This window comes from Dermacentor andersoni, chromosome 8 (genome assembly GCF_023375885.2).
Source record: "Dermacentor andersoni chromosome 8, qqDerAnde1_hic_scaffold, whole genome shotgun sequence".
Taxonomy (NCBI): domain Eukaryota; kingdom Metazoa; phylum Arthropoda; class Arachnida; order Ixodida; family Ixodidae; genus Dermacentor; species Dermacentor andersoni.
The window spans coordinates 151232207-151251262 of NC_092821.1; the positions used below are offsets into that span (position 1 = coordinate 151232207).

Here is a 19056-nt window from a genome sequence, read left to right on the forward strand (position 1 = left end):
CCGTCCGACGCCTCCGAAGTAACGTCAGCGCGCGCCTTCAGCAACTGCGGTGGCGAACTGAATTACTAATTACTACAAAAAAATCCAAATAGAGCCAGAACAGTGTCGTTTACATCGCTGAAGTTGAAAGAGACGTGCCAGCATCGGTCAATTCAGGCAAACAAGCCAAGCTCGCAACAGGCTGCTGATTTATTTAGAGTATTACAAAGTGCAGGTTCGTTTGGCCGGGGTTGCCTTGCAGTGGTTTGGCAGAGTTCGGACTTGCGGTCGGGCTTGCTGCAGTCGGCGACGGCAGAAGCCAGTCGGTTGGCCTCCCGTAGTAGGCAGCGATGGAGAAGACGTAAGTTATATCTGTGTGTCCTTTCGCAATTAGTAGGCTAACGTATTTGAGATGCGCCGTTCGTAGGTAACCTTTGTCCGCACAGCGAAACTGTCGCCGTCGCCTGACGCTTTCTTAAATCGGTTCTTTCCGAGTAGTGCGCAAGCGACCCTGGAGACTAGGCAGCGAGGTTCAATGTGTCCTCTCGCAAAAATTGCGTTACCAGGATTGTCAGATGTAAACCGGCTTGTACTTTACATTGCATTCTTTCTTTTCTGCCTAGTTGACAGCCGCAAAATGCGTGACAGCACCTAAGAATGTGTCTGCGTGTTATCACGATGATGATCCTGTGCACAGCTGGCTTGTATCGTTTCAGAAAACATTTGTGCTCCTTTACACTGCCGCATACAGTTCTACAACAACGCTTCGTCGCGACATACAAGCGTTGTTTTCGTTATTGACAATTTTGTCCTATATTAGCTACTGACATTGCTCAGTCGTCACTGAGGGGTGAAAAAGAAAAAGATCAACAACGGCGTAGTGAACTTTTTGCGTGGTCATTAACGAAAGTGGCAGTTGTACGAAAGACGTGCTAGTGCATTTTATTTTGTACGCGTGTGATTGTTGTGTTGCCAAAATCAGCCGCTAGTTTGCTCTGTCGCAAGCATGCTCGCCCGTAGTGTTTAGCATTTGATGGGGCCTCTTGTGGCGTAGTCAGCCTGCCCGATATGAAGTTCGTAAAACAAAGAGCTGTGTTTGGTGTACTTTCGCCCAGGTTCATAGAGAATTCATTATTTAATGGACAGCGGTGTTTTGCAAAACTGATACGCGACACGGTGAGCAGATGACGTTGCAGTAAATGGAGTACACAAAGAGGTAAACAAAATGTGGCGAAGAGCAGTCTGTCGCGAGAGCACCGACACGTCGATAAGATAGCTTCGTGGGTTCCATGCCCTTCAAGCGCGCGGTATCATTGGACCGTAGTGACATGGGCTCCTTCTACTGCGAGTGTTGTTGCTACAACAGCTGAGTGAAAGCTGTGGATAATCTCCTTGCTCGTCGGTTGTCCCGAAAATAGCACGAACTGCCTCCTTCCCTCACTTGCAACTGTAATCGCAACAGCTGTTGCAAATCTTTGACTTTTGTTGTACTGTGTGTTATCAATACTCATTCTAATCCATCAAAGCAAGCTTCACCATGTATGAGAAACTCGCACATGTTCAAACAACATAGATGTGCATCAGGCTTTTGCAAGTGATTCTTTGCCCATACCTTTCTGGTGTGGCCTTGCCAATCACACAGATTGTGTTACATTTAGTAAACCAAGCTGCACTGCTTCAAGATAGATGTCTGAGAGTACAAGTGCTTGGTGCACTGTACTTCTTCTAACCACATGCACATATAAGTGCTTTGTGGCAAGGTAGCTATTTCCAGGTCTTGCTGATGACGATTCCCATGTACATGTTTTCAGTGAGTACATCGATGTCCCAGAGTGGGTGATCATCCACGAGCTCTACGAAGGCGAGAACTCGCATGAAGCATTTGAACTGGACTTTGACCGTGCCCTCGAAGCAGGACCAGCGTCCATCATTGTGGAGCCCAGGCGGCTAGGGGAGGAAACGGCGCGCTGGATTGCACTTGGAAACTGCCTTCATCAGACATCCCTCCTGTCTGGAATTGGATCACTAGCAACAACACTTCTCCTGTGCCCACCATCGCCTACGCCATCTTCTGCTCACACCCTGTTTGTGATTGGCACCCCATTGGCCGGCGTCAGCGCCTTCTGTGCTGCTGTCTACTCGCTGTCGTGGGCAACCGACCCCTGCATCCACTACCAGGTCGAGAAAGATCGGGCTGTCCTCGATCGGCTACCGCTGAGGGAACTGGCCAATCCACAGCCGCTTGTGCTGGTGCGCAGGGACGAGCGAAAAAAGCGAGCAGCACACCTCGTCACAACAGGCCTGGCTGTCGGTGTGGTGTTGTGGAGGCTATACCAAGTGTGGCGCAATGGGGACTCTGGAGCCCTGCCAGCGTACAGCTAGGGCTCATCATATATGCACAGGCAACACCATTTAAAAACAAAGTATCTAGACATCAACAAACAAGTATGTGGAGGTGGCAATGGTGATAGTGGTGAACTCCAGCTGCTTTAGGCTGCTGATTGCTAACGAGGACAAACAAGCTTTGCCCTTGCACATATTGAGCAGAAAGCTGTGGCCTTGTTGACCTTTTTGTTTCGATAGCTAAAAACATTTGATTATCTTTCTTGATTGATATTTGTGTGTAAGAAGTGCAAAGAAACTTGTTCATGTGCAGAGGATCATATGAAATGTAGTTTGCCTCGCATATGTAAAATATTCTTGAAAAATTGATGCAAATATAAAAGACGAGTGCCTTGTTTAAAATGCTGTGTGAAGATCTGTGCCCAAGCTGCAACTGCGAGTTTGGTTGTTTTGTTGTGTCCACAGTGACTGGGCACCCAAGGCGATGGACAAACTGCAGCAGCTTTTGTGCAATTAATGCAATGTCTGCAAGCTTTCTTTGAAGGCTGCATAATGTGGTTATGCTTAGAAAAAGGAGGAACTAATTGCCTCTTATAACGCGTTCAAAAAAATTACTCTTACTTATACAAAGGAGAGAAAGGAATGAGTTTTAGTTGTTTCTTGGAATTACAATTTTTTTATCTTTTGCTTTAGTCTAAAGGCAGCTGTGGAAAAGAAAAATGGTACTTATTGTATCTTGTTGGGAAATATTTTGGAAAGCAGATAGCTTGCCCATATGCATTAAACAATGTTCTCATTAAACATTCACCATGCCTCCATGTAAATTTTATGACTGCGTGTGTTCTATCTTGGGGGGAGGGGGTACCGTAATACCACAGGCACTAACATGAATATCTTTGCCATTTAAAAGCCACCATGTTCATACTGTCCCATGTTCTCCGCAGGGTCACCTTATCACAGGCTCTTGTTGACATTAGTGCAGTGTGCCTTGGCCTGCAGTTAAGGCAGCCCTGCAACACTTCCTTACAAAGCTTGTAAAGGGTGCATCCTTACCAATCGCCTCTCGGAAAAATATTCTGAAGTATTTGTATCGGCATGGATATCAAGACTATGCCATGCTATTTGCCATTGGCTATTCCTTGTACACTAGAAGTGAAGGCTCTGGCGGAGTATGCCATGGCTTCGGCCAGTGAAATTTTGCACTACACACTTGTTCCTTTCCTGCCGTATGCATGGAAACGGGCACAGACTACATCTCCGATCTTTTGACAAGAGAACTGGTCAAATCTGACTTCTGGTACGGAGGATGAGTTGCCTCTGTAACCAATAGCACTTCAAATGGCTACACGAAAAAAATTACCACAGTCCATTCCGTGTTCATGATATGAACTTGTGATTAGGTGGGTTTGTTTATCTTCAAAGTCTTAAATTAAGTCACCTTCAACACAAGGAAAGCAGACTTCCAGCGTAGTCATACTATACATGTGGTAAAGTAGACCGATTTGAAGCAGCCATGGGGTTGAACTAATGACATCTTTGCAAGTGAATGACTTGATTACACAGTTATATGGAAAATAGTCCTTTGCTTTCACAAAGAATAAGGTAGCTCACATTGAAAGCCACAGTACAAACTACGAAGTGCACTTCTTTTTTCATGGATTCATTTTTATTAAGTGCGTAACTAACGCATTGTCGGTCACAATGGTCACTTGGACGTGTGCTGAAAATAACACAAGCTCTGTACAAACTAGACAGCTGTCCTGTATGGCTAAGACAAAGATGCACGAAGTTGGCAGAAAAAAAAGAAAGCCAACACAAGCACAAGATGCTGAGGGAAAATGACTTTCTCCCCTCGGAGATCTGGGCAAAGTTGATGACCAAAAACAAAAGCCAAAACAAAAGAAGCTTTGAGCAATGCAGAACAAATAGCAGAACATGTACAATAAATTTATTGCCAAACTGCTCTGAGGAAGGCTCTATGGTGCTGTGTTGCCGGATTTTTCGTGTTCAGTTCACATTTGGTAACTGCATTGAGAAAATTTTTGGCAGTGTTTACACTGTAAAACTAAGATTTCGGAAGGTCACAATGCTTCTCATCGATACTACCATGGCATAAATTTTAAACAGTGGCTTTCTTCGTGGTGAATACTAGCACCATGTAAAAATATAAAAAGTTGAGGACTCTAATTATTTGCATGACTGTTGCAAGTACCAAATATAAAATGAACGCAGTCACGAGGCCTCTTATAAACTATTTAAAAAATGTGTATGTTAGGAGCTGTACCGAGTGCTGCATGCTTTTTCCAGCTAACTGCCTAATTCAGGTCTTGTCACTAGCCAGGAAATTATAAGCTCCCCTCACAACTTTAGAAGGCCACTAAGGCGTGAACAAAAACTTTCTCGCATATTAAATGTTAAAATAATTGCCATTTGCCACAGATCTTGAAGCAACTGACTGTTACAAATAGTCATTAGTGAGCCAAGAGAGAATCATTGTGAAATTGCAAGCAAAGCAAAGACACCGACAACCCGAAACTTCCCCAGAACAGGCCGCCAATAGCAAAAGAGGACTCGGCAAACTGAGCATTGCACCAATGCACACAGAAACGACAAGCACACGCGTTTAAACTGCACAAGGAGAACTCACGGCTTCAACAACAACAGCCATTCTTGGCCGGCGAAGCACAAATGAAAACTTAGAACAACAAGGAACGCTATGCAGCACTTCTTTCCACCCAAACAGTACCCAGAGCATACGTATGGCACAACAGACTTACAACAGACTTTGTAGCGCACATTTTTCCTAACTTCCATTTAGAAGCTCTCTTATTGGCCAAGTTGGTTTCTCCTGAAAGAAGTTGCCAAGAGACGAGAGGAAAAACCTAGCCACCGACGTTCAACAACTCCCACTTTTTTCAACAAGTGAAATCACAGTCAGTTTTCATTCCTGCTAGCAGACAGGGCAAGGGACACATGTGAAGCAACGCAACTGCAGAAATGATAGCAGATGACAAACTTGCCTCTATGTACAAAAACCGAAGACCCCTTCCCGGGCCATGCAACCATCGCACCTACAAAAATAAAGCACTCTCTCCGGAGCTGCAAACGTGCTGCAGTCAAAACTCTGCCACCAAACTCTTGCACCGTCTCAACACTTCAGCTAAAGCTGACAAGCACTTGTGGACCCGCATGTTTAAGGAGGGAGACTGCTTCCAGAAGATTCGCTCCAGGCTGGCTGTAACTTTGCACCTGCTTGGTTCATAGACTGACAAGTACTGCATGCACATTGCATTGCTTTGTAGCCATGGAGGTTGAGTCCACTTTGCTGGACAGACTTCTAACGAGCTTGTAGTAGAAGTTTGATAACAGCCCTGCTGATGTGCTTAACGCAAAGAGCTGGGGGCTTGTTCCTGCACTTACAAAAACACATTACCAGCACCCCATTGCCTCCTGCATTTGGCAATGCATTTCACAAATGCTGTTCTCAAGCTTTTTGTTACATTCTTGTGTGCAGCTTGAGTGCGAATAGGTTAAGAATATCAACTGTGAATAAAATGTATGAAAAATGTATGATAAAGAAATTGTAAATAAAGATACAGACTATTGTACAGTGACCTGGGTTCCTAATTCTTAGGAAATTTTGCACTTAAATGCTGCTTTACATTTACTCGGCTGTTGCAAAAAAGACAGTTTGATTTGCTCTGTTCAGTGGAACACTTGACATCACATGTTTGCCTGGTTCATCAAGTATAAAGAGCAAGGAACTGTCACATGGACGCCTTGCCATCGGAGAGGCGCTTGCTACAGAGGCATGGTCTGCTTTCATTGCCTGCAGGCAAGCAAAAATGCCAAGTATTTATTCAACAATATTGGACCAATAATGAAATTTTGTTGCAAAATTTAATTGAGCAAAGCAACATTTAGTGTGAAATCTACTCTTAAATTTAATAAAACATTTGATAAAATTATACACGTCACTGTACAGTGTTTGTTAAAAGTTGAGCAGTAGTGCCACAGTCTGCCCTTGTGGCACTACTGATGCTTTGGAGTTTAGACCTGCAATATATTTCTAATATGACACCGGCCTCCTGCTCTTGCTATGCAACGTCCATGCTTTAATCACAGCTGAGTTCTGATACATGTGGCTGTTGCATGAAACAGCCTCATCGAATGCAGTTCAGTCATGGTTATAGCATTGATGCACAGCCTGGCTTTGAAGAGCACTGCAACTATAATGCAGGAAAAAACGCATACTGCAGCTTTAGTTTTCAAAATGCAATGCGATCGTATTGTTTTCACAGCTCTTGTAATGTTTTGTGGCCACAGTGCAAGCCAGATTTGGGAACACGAAGCAACACATTCTGCACCATTCTACCTCGCAGAGGCCAGCTCATTCAAGAGTAGGCCTTTTTACATTGCAAAGCAAATCACTTACACTCCTCTATGCATTTTCAACGACCCTAGAGTAAAACATGCTTCCAAGCCATAACTAATCATGCATGCAAAAGTGACGCTCCTCTGTAAGCAGTCTTCCTCATTCCATTAAACTGTGCACCACCAACACCCATATGGGCAGCCTGGCCTTTGCAACAAACCATAAAACATCTTTCAGCACCGGTGTCTCTCAGACTAGCTGCCGTACATTTTAAGCCCAGGTCTCAAGACTCACCACTTGTGATCATGGGCTGGCTGGGTTGTAAATTGCGTGATTAGTGTGCCATGTTACGCTCAGGTCGTAATTGCGGGATAACCAACATCTGGGTGTTTATGCACCTGTTAATCCTGCAGTTGCCACAACAGTGGCTAGCACTTTCATGGCACAAGCATGTGATGCTGACTCAACCCTATGACAACATATCCTACTGAGATATGAAGCACTGTGAAACCCTGATTATCCAAAGCCAGTTTGGCTTTGAGCACACTTATCCTGTGAACAGCACACAAAAAACATTTTGTGCAATGACTGGCAAACTTCTTTTCTTTTTTTAGATATATCGCAAAAACCATAACTAAAGTCCATCACTTCTATGTTTTATATGAGTGGATAACACTGTTTATTTCATGTGTTGCTTTTCAGTGTTGTGTGTGCGAGTAAAACAATATCTTTTCCTTCACAGAGTGCAGACTTGAGTGAACACTAGCTATACATGCTGCCAAAAATACCGCAAAGATGACAAGTTGCTAAAGTCGTTCTAGGATTGAGCCAGCCAACAAGTGTTCACTTCCAATGAACCAGCAACTCTCCCCTGCCTGCTTCACGATGAAACATTTCAGTTTCAGCACCACAGAAACATGCTCGCTACCATAGAGATCCAGCCTCGTGCAAGAACGCGTGACAAACAACATGCTTCAGTCATCAGCTGCTGCCACGGTAGTTTGTTCAATGTGCAATCAAAGCTGATGGCTACCGCTCGTATTCAGTTCGTCACCAGACAACAGCAGTCATCGTTGTGCAAAAGTGACTTGTGCAAGAAACCGTAATGCATTAATCATTGACATCGTGTAAACCTTGGGCAAATACTTAAAAAAGCGTCTCTCTACCTGTGGCCAGCCGCCCAGCACACATACGGAGCTACAAACATCAGTGTGCACTACCAAGTGCCCTTTTCTCCTTGCGTTGGAGCAATGCAAAGCCGTGAGGCTCTCGCAGTGACAAGCAATACCATACATTAGGACCAAAACTCTCGTCACTTTTCACTCCAGCTGATAGCTCAATGCAGCAGTTCCCAAGAACCGATTTCGAGGCAGCTTGAAAATATAGTGCAACGCGAATGAAAAAGCAAAAGAAATGCAAGCTTTCTGAGGTGGGTGAAATGCACGAAATGTATGCTGTGATGTGATGACTTTAGCCATGATTATCGATCACGACAACGATACACAAAATATGTGCGCTCGCACCCGTAGCGCAAGCAGACGACAGGCAGCGTGCCACTGCAAACAATGGGCATGCGGCTTGTTTACAAACAGCGAAGAACTTTGACGTGGGAGAACGAGTTTCACAGACGTGGTGTGTGTGTAGACACTTCCCCATCAAGCGTTTCTTCCGACAGGTGAGGGTGGGAAAAATGCATAGAGACGGAGGGGTGAGGCGTGCCATTGTGTCAGGATGCCACTACAGAGGTTACACAGCTGCGTGCCTGACGAAATGAGCGATAACAGGTGCGCAGTGGCAAAAGGGATACCAACAAGCCCAGTCGACAGCCCCTAAGAAGCCAAGCCCCTTACAGGGGTGTATGCGTATACTTCTTATGCAACGCTCAACTGCTCCACAAGGCTGCACAGCAGAAACAAGGAGTGTGAAATCAAGTCACTACACATCACTTTCAAAAAGCTATCTTTTAAGTTAATATATATATATATATATATATATATATATATATATATATATATTAGTTATTATTATTGTGGGCCTACTCCGAGTAGGTACTCCTTTGCCTGTATAATGAAGAGATCTGCCTGGCACGTTTTGTGCTTTCATGAAAAAGACATGGGCGGTATTCTTGTGCGATCACTTTTAGGGATAAAATCACTTTCACAACATATTGTGTGATTTGGCATTGGACGCATCGACGAAGTATATGGTCGACAGCATTCCTGGCACCAGGTGAAGATAGCGCACTCAACACAGTGCCAGGGATGCTGTTGGGTTCACACGTCAGCACATCCGGTGCAAAGCCAAGCGAGATATAGTGAAAGTGGTTGTGTCTCCAAGAGTGATAGTTTGAGAATACCACTCCAATTGAGCCGCAGTTTACAAGGCAGACATGAAATTATTTATTTAAGTGGCTCAAGCTGTGTAAATAAACCACCAAAAACTAGCCCTTGCATTGCCTGTCTTTCTGCGTGCCTTCATGATACCACGTCAGATATATATAGACATTGGGTACCTATTCTGTAGGACTTTTTACCTCAGCAGTATCAGCATTTCAAGTTACCATTTCTTGGAGGCTGCCACAAGGTCTTGTTAAAGAAAAAGAACAGGTAAATAAAGAGGAAAAGATACATGGGACAATGTTGTGTTGGTGCACGCATGAGACGAGAGAGTATAGTACAAACAGCTGTACACATTTGCATTCTGGATGTTCACATGGACATCCACTCCTAACTCAATGGAGGCAGTGCAACAGTAGTGCACGTGCCCCTCTCGTGTAAATCTTTTTCAAGCCCATCACAGTAGGAAAAAGGTGTGTCAAATAATAATAATAATAAAAAAATCTGCAAATTGATGCAAGACATGATGACAAAACACATTGTAAAAGCAAAAAAAAGAAAAAAAAAAGACAGCTCTCAAACCCCTTATATTCTCCCCGTCTTTGGAAGACAGCCCGCCCTGCTATCAACACTGGCCCCTGACATCTTCTGATATGCCCTCATTTGTCAAAGGTGCCCATCACGTGACAATGACCGTTGCAACATCACACATGAGGCACCGATTGTTTGCCAGCTAATGGCACTCTGTGCCAAACACCTGAACGGTGCGCAGATTATGATGTCGAGGAATTTCACCACAAAAACCCTGTGACAAATTCCACTAGTTCATGTGGAGAGGCTTTCTGTTGCTTTGTCTGTAGGAGAGTGTGTGTGTTTCGCTGCAATGCTGCATGTGTGAGGGTTCAGAGTGGTTTGGTTAAAGACAACTCAAGATGCAGACCAGCATAACGTGTGTCTCCATTAGGAGAGCTTCTACTAATCAACTAGTGGAATTCTGCACATCTAGTACAAACAAACTGAAAAGTAAGAAGGACACTACAATGACTATGCAGCGAGGAAATACGGCCGCAGTGTTTTTAGCAGATAACTACATGGTCTGCGATTTGCTATGGCGATGAACGCCAAATAAAATATCAACACTTGCCAGTACACTGTGATACAGGTCTTCAAATGTCCTAATAACAAGTGAGCACTCAAGCTGAAGATTCAGTACTGGCACCATACTGGTTACATTCGATTATGTTATGAAATTTTGCAACCACTGCTCCTGTACAATTGCTAATAGGTCACCGGTTGTTCAAAACATTGCAGGGGAAACCAAAAAAATGGTACACGCCCTGCGTGGGGCTTTCCTCGGACAAGTGCTCAGCTGTGATAGGCCGAGTAGAGATTGCAGCCTGCTGAAATCACAGTGCCAATGAGGGCTCAATTGAGATGGTGTTGACATAGGGGTCGTAGTATCCAGCGAGGTAGTAGACATCAGCGGTGGCTTCATCGCTGCGGGTCCCGCGGGATGTCCGGTACTCTTCCCAGGAGAGGACCTCACACTTGTGAGAAATGGTCTGCACATCATTCACGTCCGCGTGTGGAGACTTGAACAGTGCACCCTGCGCACGCGCATGTACTGGCATCAGCAACGCCTTTGCAGCTAACAGGTCAGCTGGCATCACATAAGTCTCAATCGCCCTTGGCAATGCTTTCACTGAGTTGGCACTGAGGATACTTGTTTAACACTCGGCAGATGTAAATCAGACACATGCATAACTGAGTGCGTGAAATTAATGCTAATTTTTCAGGAAGTAGAAGGCAACTAACCAGCAACAGAGCACCTGTCCTATTATACTCTTGTCTATGGATTTACATTATAGGGTTTACGGTACATATCGTGGCCCCTCTCGTGTAAGAAATATCCATCAGCGACTGTACTTATTTGCATAAAAGGTTGAATTTCAATGCAACGAAATTCTGATATAATGAAGAAAATTGTGGATTTTAATTATTTCATTATATCAATGTTTAACTGTATGTTGCAGAGATGTGCCAATGAACATCATGTTGGGACACCACCTTTGGAAGTTAAATCATCACCACACTGTGCTGTTCCTGTATTGGAGCCCCCATTGCAACATAAGAACTACTTCTTGGCTCATTTGGTATTTGCTGAATGACATATTTGTGTTGTTTAAACCGCCTTTTGTTGAGATAAAATTATTCAGCAGAAGCAAAAAATCAGATTGCATGAGAGTTAACGGAAGCATAATAATATAAGAAAAATCTCTAGCTCTATAAGTGATACATTGCTCCTGTTATATTGATCAATGAGGAGGAGGAGGAAATAACTTTGTTGTGTGCGCTGCGAGTTGGTGGGGAAGGCCAAAGGCCCTGCCTAGCCGATGGCCAGGGGTTCGTGGGTCCTGGCGGCATCCTCAGCCCGCTGGATGGCCCATTATATTCATCAAGAAAATGTTTTTTACCACTGGTTTCCTTGAGAGTTGTGATTTGTCCGAACATGTGTCATATCTCTAGTTATTTGTGGGTCTGCACCTATATAAATCAGTAAGAAGTGCTGCTCGTGCTGTTGGTAACGTGTCTTCCTTTTGGTGAGCATCCTTCTAGCGGCAAATATGTCTTCCAGCTCCAATGCATAGAGCAGTGGTGTTAAACAGCCACTGGCTCTGACAATAAAACACTAGCACTTAAAATGTGCAGGAGTCACTGCATCCTGACATTGTACGCCACACGCATACATCACAATGTACTGGCCTCAAGTGGGCATGAAACTGAAGTTTCACGTCCACGTTCCCGCACAACTGCATTTTCAGCTCCATTTATCTTCCAAGCAGCCTTGGCATTTTTTTGTGTTGACACAATGTGGCACCAAGTTACGGAGACTCTCTTCCAAATGCATTCCACTACTTGGCCCTGAAAATGTCTCCTCGGCAGTCAAAATAGACTGACTTCAATGCTGGCAAAAATTTGAACACACCCAATGACTTGAACATAAAGCACACTGTCTCTCGGGACAGAGCAAGCAGTAAGGTTGCCTTTCTTTAGTGCTGTGCGAAGGCCAACCTGATCCATAGTGATGCAGCCATAGAATTTAGGTAGTGAATTACAGGAGGGAAAAGCCCACATTTCATTGGCACAAGCATGGCGAGTAAACAAACCGGCAGACTCGGCGGCTTACCTTGGAGTGCCTGAGCTTTGCGAGTCCCTTCGTCTCCTCTGGGTGGTAGAACCACCTGACGCGGACCGCCATGTTTCCGCTCCAGCCTTCCCACATGGTCTCGATGCGGCCAATGTATGGCAGGTTGGGCCGTCCCGTCGACAGGAATACCGCACAGTCACCAACCTGTGTCACAGTGACCGCCAATTTCCTTTCACTGCGAATTTTATCCTACAAAATTTTTAGCTCTCATGTATCAGTTTTCTGTTGTCACTTGTTCAATGATGCACCCCTTACTCAATGCTCCCCTTGGGGCCTGTAAGATACCTTGAAATTAATAAATAAAAAGCATTAGCCTGTAAGTCAAGCCTAAAAAACAAAGCTTGACATTCACAAACACTACATTCTCTCTATGATAACTGTGGCACTCCTTCCCAAATGCCTCGCTATGTTGTTGACAGTAACCATATTAAGTAAACGGACAATGAAGCCAGAGAAAGCATGGCAGAAATTTACTGTTATTTTAAATTTGCCAGTTGCCTGCTCTTAAGTTCACAGGCTCTGTGATGCCTCGCCACCATGGCCATGAGTAGCACTGGCTAACACTCTCGAGCTAATCTTACGCACACCTACGTCAGTGCTCATGAAAGTCAGAGGGAGGACAGCCGCTGTGGTAGCATAATGGTAAAGTAGCACACACATAATGCAGATGTGGATTCAGCTCACACTTGGGATAAGTTGTCCTTTCATCTACTTTAATTGTTCTTTTGTTTATTGATTTTACATTTCAATTAAAAATAAGTTTCCTCTTTCTATGGCTTCATTGTCTGTTTGCTTCGTATGGTTGTAAGTAACAAAAAACCAAGCCATTCGATTTTCTCATTCTTTTCTCTAACATGGTAAAAACCAAAACCACAGAGCCCAACAGCTAGCTGTGGTGTGTGCACATTGGTTACTAAGGTGCTGTGGCATAGAATCTTTGGCACGCCAGGAGTAGCACCCACCCGAATGGATTCCCTGCCCCTGCAGATGGCCTTGTAAAACTCCTTCTTAGCCTTGCCTTTCAGCCCAGGCCGGCGGAAGCTCTTGCCCGACCATCGCCACAGCTGCCGCATCGGCAGGAATGCTGCATAGAGATAGCCATATTGTGGTCAAAAGAAGGAAGCGAATGTGCTTCAAACCATTGTTTGGTAGCACGAATCAACCTCATACAGGCCTATGTTACAGGAGGTGCAAGAATATTGTGCACAGTGCAGTACAAACAAACAGATAAATCCAACGACTTCCAACCGTATCTGTGCACAGGCACAGGCAGTGATGCAAGAAAGAATAATAAGACAGGAAAGGAAAACGGAATGTTGAAAGAAGGAATGCTTTCTTGTAATATCTCTGCACCCAGCTTCGGTAAGTATCTCTTCGCCACCTCAAATACGAGGGTTGTCCATAAAATAAGGTTCCCAATGCGTTTTTACAATACAAAACATGTTTATTGGCATTGAATAATACATCCTTGAAAAGCTTAGACCTTACCAAATTTTTCAACATAATTGCCGTTGAGATCAACACATTTTTGCATGCGGTGTACCATCTTTATGCCTGAATCGTCGAACTCTCCCGCCGCGCTGTGAATGTCTTTCAGCTCCTCTCCAGTTCAGGAATGCGTCCCACCCAGGTGTTTCCACAATTCAGGAAAGAGATGGTAGTCACTTGGGGCTATGTCTGGGCTGTAGGGTGGGTGTGTGACAGTATCGCGTCCAAATCTGTTGATGAGATAGTATGTTCCACGGGCGATGTGCGGATGAGCGCTGTCCTTATGGAAACGCACTCCCTTCATCAGCATACCTCTCCTCTTGTTTTGAATCGCGTAGCGAAGGTTCTGCAACGTCTTAAAGTAGCGGTCCACATTGATTGTTATACCGGCAGGCATGAATTCGCACAACAATAACCCCTTCCTGTCCCCAAACACACTCGCCATCACTTTGCCGGCAGACAGTGTTTGTTTGAACTTCCGCAGCTTCAGCTACTGGATGTTTCCACTGATGGGATTGCTTTTTTGTTTCCAGTGTTGTGTAGTGGACACAGGTCTTGTCCCCAGTGACACAGAGTCTACGAATTCTTTGCCATCGGTTTCATAGGCCTGAAGAAGTCCGCGGGCCGCTTCAACGCGTTGCCGTTTGCGGTCTTCTGTAAGCATACTCGGGACCCACCTTGCACAAACCTTGGCATACCCTAAATGGTCTGTCAAAATTTTGTCAATACAGGTCTTGGTGACATCAGGGATCACCTCGCAGAGCTCCCAAACCGTCACCCTTCGATCTTCCAGCATTGTTTCTTCCAGTTTCACAATCAGTTTGTCTGAAACCAGTGGCCATCCAGAACGCTGTTCGTCATGGATGTCTCTACGCCCATCTTTGAATTCTCTGTACCATTTGCACATGTGTTGTACGCTCATACACTTTTCTCTGTAGTCTTCACACAGTTGGGAATGAATGCCCACGAGCGCAGTGTTTTTTGCACACAAAAGACTAATCACAGAGCGTAATTCACATCTGGCAGGAGAAAAAAGTGGGAGCTCCATCTCTAACGGCCGCCAAGCCAAGACTTAGCGTCGCAGACAGCTAGTCGGGGGGGGGGGGACTCAGAGAGGCGAAACCAAGCTACACGTCAGTGTTGCCGGATCCCGCATAGTAACGTTCCTCATAACTGCAGCTCCTTGAGAACCTTATTTTATGAACAACCCTCATATATGTCACTTTAAGCATGTACTTTTCCTGCCTCGTCTCTCAGGTATATGTAGATAAAATTTAAAGTCCCTGCTTAACAGCACACTTCAGCAGCACAGTCATAAAACATTGGCATAATAGGAACGCAAGCTACAGCGGAAAGCCCAAGGTATAAAAGAAAAGAACTTGTTCACAAGACTGACCCTGTCATTTTTGTACTTGTGAACCAAGCAACAGGTAGTAACTTCAAAAATATTTCTTCACTTTAAACAAAAATCACCCTGATTGAGATTTCACCTTTTTAATATAGGGCACATGTACTTTTATGACCACTTAGTTGTGCATCTTGCGATAGCTGCTACAATATTAAATTTATGTCTCATTATGCATTTAATCACAGATTACTTTAACTATTGCTACTGGAAACATTCAAGTTACAGACAAAGTAATTTTTCTGTGATGGATGCATAATACACAGTTGGAGCAGAGTAGCCCTTAGTAAGCAGCTATTAACTCCTTGAGGTGCTTTATTTCATTTTGACCAAAAGTGACCTTATTTAGCGTTTTATTTTATGGCTTATTTTCAAACTTCATTTTATCAAAAAGTTTCTAAAGCCTTTTCAACCAATTTGCTTCATGTTTTAAGGGTTGAAACCTCATTTTGCCTCTTCAGTATGCAAATATACAGGGTGTCCCATGTAACTTTAGCCGAACTTTAAAAATATGCAAATTCCACGTAGCTGGACAGAAGAAAGATGATGTTGTTTGACGTCGCTTGCAAATACTCGGATTATATTTTTCATTCCGCCTAATTAGATAATTAGCCTTAATTAATTAATCAACTTCTCAAATGTTATAATTAGATGAAAAGTGTCAATGAGAAAATTGTAAAGTGACTTAAAAAAATCCTGATACAGCTTTCTTTTGCTCAATACGTGCTACATAAAAGTGTTTTTCCGAGCGTGAAAGATACCTGCAAATACATGCAAAGTGCCTTGAGCGGCCAGTCGTACAGCAATTTTGTGTGCATCTGCGGGCTTATTTCATGGTCAGAAAAACATTTTTATGTAGCGCGTTGTGAGCAACAGAAAGCTGTTTCAGAAGTTTTTCATATCGCTCTACAATTATCTCATTGATACTTTTCATCTTGCACTTTTCATCTCCAGTTTGATGAAAAGATAGAAGTGGCTTGTTTTTAATCCCTTGTGGCTGTGAGCAACTTGGTTCACTCACCCGCGATTTTGCTTTTCTCCACCGAGGGGAGGCGCCTTTGTCGCTTGGCGGGACCTTTTTTAGAAGCCTGGAAGAAATCGCAATGAAAATAAACAGTACATTCACAGGGATGCTACAGCATTAATTTAACTTCATTTAAAAATTCTGCTTTCAAGAAAGTTCTAGAAGTAAACCAATCATATATAGTTCCATATTAACATTACTAGAGGAAAATCTGGAATTGAACCTGGGACTAATGCTTTTCTGGGGCAGTCACTCTACCATCTGAGCTAACCAGAAGGCTAGCAGATTGCAAATAAGGAACATTGAATATGGCAAATTAGTTCTCCGGATGTTCGCAAGGTGAAGAAAGATATAGGACGGGAAAAACTTGTGAGCCACCCAACTGTAACATGAAGCTACAAAGGAACCCCATACATGTTTCTTGGAAAGAAAGCTTCACTGTGTAAGTAAAATTTGTATTGGTCCAGGGATCAAACCTGGGACCAATGCCTTTCCAGGGCCATCACTCTGCCATTTGAGCAAACCAGGAGGCTAGCAAATTCCACTGCGAATCCAAATTTGTGGCTTTGTGCCAGAGTTGGATGGATGACAAATTTTCCCTATCATAAACTTTCCTCCACCTTGAAGGCTTCCACAGAACTGATTTGTTGGAAGCCTGGTGCCATAGGTCATTCAACCACTGTAGGATTTATGTGCCTTGTTGAAACTCGTTGAAGCATACTGGATGAAACTACATTATGACGAGGTTCAGCTGTATGCAGATTTTCCTATAATTTCGCACGGCTTCAACCAGAAAGCACACAGTGAATTTCTTTATTGTCTTGTAAGTTCAGCTTTGTTGCATGATTGCTGCACGACATTTCAAATTTACAACAAATTTTATGGCTGATTCATTTTATCCAAAGATCTTGTGGCCCTTGCAAAAGGCTGTACACCAGCATGGATGACGCCATCCCCATCCACCAACACGTGCACAGGTTGTGGCGCAACCTCCTATTAACTGTACATTCTCTTTAATGGCACAAAGCAGACAATTCACAGAGGACAAGACACACGCAAAGGCCTTGTGCATATCCTGGTCTCTGTGTGTTACCTCCTTCGTGCCATTAAAGAGAATATACAGTAAACTGCACTAACTTGCCCAGCAACCAGTCCTTTTGGTAAGCCTCCTTGTGCTTACCCCCCCCCCCCCCCCCCGGCCTTTTTTTTTCTTTCCCAGTTCTTGTTTGTTTCTCCTTGCTGGCGCCAAGAGATCGAACCAGCCTCCAACTGGAAAGCACTAGAGCCACCAGAGTGCACTGGTTCATGGCAATGCAGTACGCAGTCATCCAAGGCTGTAAGCACAGCTCTGCAATGCACATTATGTTTATAACCAGGAGAGAGCCTTATAAGCTTTCTTTGATACATGAACACGTCTTCATACATTGCTTTGGTGGAAAAGGCAGGTAGTGGGCCACTGGGTGGAAGGCTGACTTTAAGCTGCCCATGCTCAGAGCTGTCCTTGACGATTCTTTAAGGAGATCCGGCATGAAATATGACAGGAGAGCTGCTACGCATTCAGTGCACTTCGCAGCGTCACATCCACAATTAACACGAACCGTCCAGCAGCCGTGTACAGTCAACTTGCACTAATTCAAACACTTTAAAACTTCAAAATTTTGTTTTACTGATCAGAAATTGAATTAACCTGTAATTGAATAAAATATCAAACAAAACTAAAACTTAACTCTTTCCGTACCATGGGGAAAATAGGTTTTTTGTAGGTTATGTCAGATATTTTCTTCTGAAGCAACTACTGCACTCAATACTTTATGTAATACATAAGCAAAAAGCAGAATGAGTGGACTTTTCATACATAAAAGCTTTATTAACGAGATATATGTCATAAAAGAGATATAAATTGCCAAGATCAAGATTGTGGGATAAAATTGAACAAAGTTTGTAAAGACATGCTTGCATCTACTAAGAAAAATGTAGCAAAAATTATGAGATATACAAAATGTATTGCCGTCTAATAGGTACTATATCCCAAAAAAACAAATTTTTCATTGAACAGGTTTTCCACTAGAAAAATTTAAGCGCAAGCACTACAGTTTGGCATGCCAGGCTGCAGCTGCCAATATTCCGGGCTGGCTTGCGTTGTCGTCACTCTCACAGTCAAAGTCAGACGAAAAGGCAGCATCCTCAGACTCGCTGCTGCTCGATCCACCGATAAAATCAGCTGCAAACACAGCTGAATCACGAGATCTGTGATCTTTCGAAGCGTGCGCACCACTCTCCAAGGCGGCCATTTTTGCTTTCTACTTCGACGGTCGCTAAACTTCGGAGTGCGTTAAAAGATTAACACCTTGCGGGCAAAAAAGCGAACTGCTTATAAAATAAAAACATAGTTTTCCTTCTTCATGTCCCATGGCGCAGAGTGTCCGTGAGCGGTGCGGAAGGTCTCGAAAGCGGCGTTTCAAACCATCGATAGTGGGCGGCCATTTTTGCTTGCTACTTTGATGATCTTGAAAACTTCGGTGTGCACTCAAAAATCACCGCCTGGGGGAAAAAAGCGAACTGCTTAGAAAACAAAAGAATAGTTCTCCCCCTTCATGTCCGATAGCGCAGTGTCTCGGTGGCCAGCGTGGAAAGTCTCAAAACCGGCGTTTCAAACCATCGTTAGCGGGCTAACGACGCCCAATGGGCACGGTACGGAAAGAGTTAATATATGAGCAGCTATGCACACAATAGATGGTTTTATTCATGTACACACATAAGGCAATGAAAACATGCGGTAAAAATTTGTCCTTCAGGAGAATATAATGTGATCTAAAATGGTTGCGTATCGCTGCATCCTCAAAATAAAATTTCAATAACATGGAATTCTTTGGATATCTCATCTTAGTCGATTGCTGC

The 19056-nt window shown here is 43.8% G+C and overlaps 2 protein-coding genes across 3 annotated transcripts in view; one reads left to right on the top strand and one right to left on the bottom strand.

Annotated features, from left to right (window-relative positions):
* Positions 1-95: 95 nt before the first annotated feature.
* Pmi (Transmembrane protein Pmi) lies at positions 96-3129 on the top strand. The gene is made up of 2 exons (XM_050173360.3): positions 96-340; positions 1791-3129. Exons 1-2 carry the CDS (start codon positions 330-332, stop codon positions 2359-2361), a joined length of 582 nt encoding a protein of 193 aa, XP_050029317.1. The 5' UTR covers positions 96-329; the 3' UTR covers positions 2362-3129.
* An 837-nt stretch (positions 3130-3966) lies between these two features.
* Positions 3967-19056, bottom strand: part of wge (BAH domain and coiled-coil containing protein winged eye) — a 191168-nt gene continuing 176078 nt past the window's right edge. For both annotated transcript variants that reach the window (XM_072290062.1, XM_050173396.3), the window contains 4 exons: positions 16156-16222; positions 13204-13325; positions 12221-12385; positions 3967-10640 (listed from right to left, as the gene is read on the bottom strand). In XM_072290062.1, the coding sequence (XP_072146163.1) occupies positions 10440-10640; positions 12221-12385; positions 13204-13325; positions 16156-16222 (555 nt within the window). In that variant the 3' untranslated portion in view covers positions 3967-10439. The remainder of the gene's footprint in view (positions 10641-12220; positions 12386-13203; positions 13326-16155; positions 16223-19056) is intronic.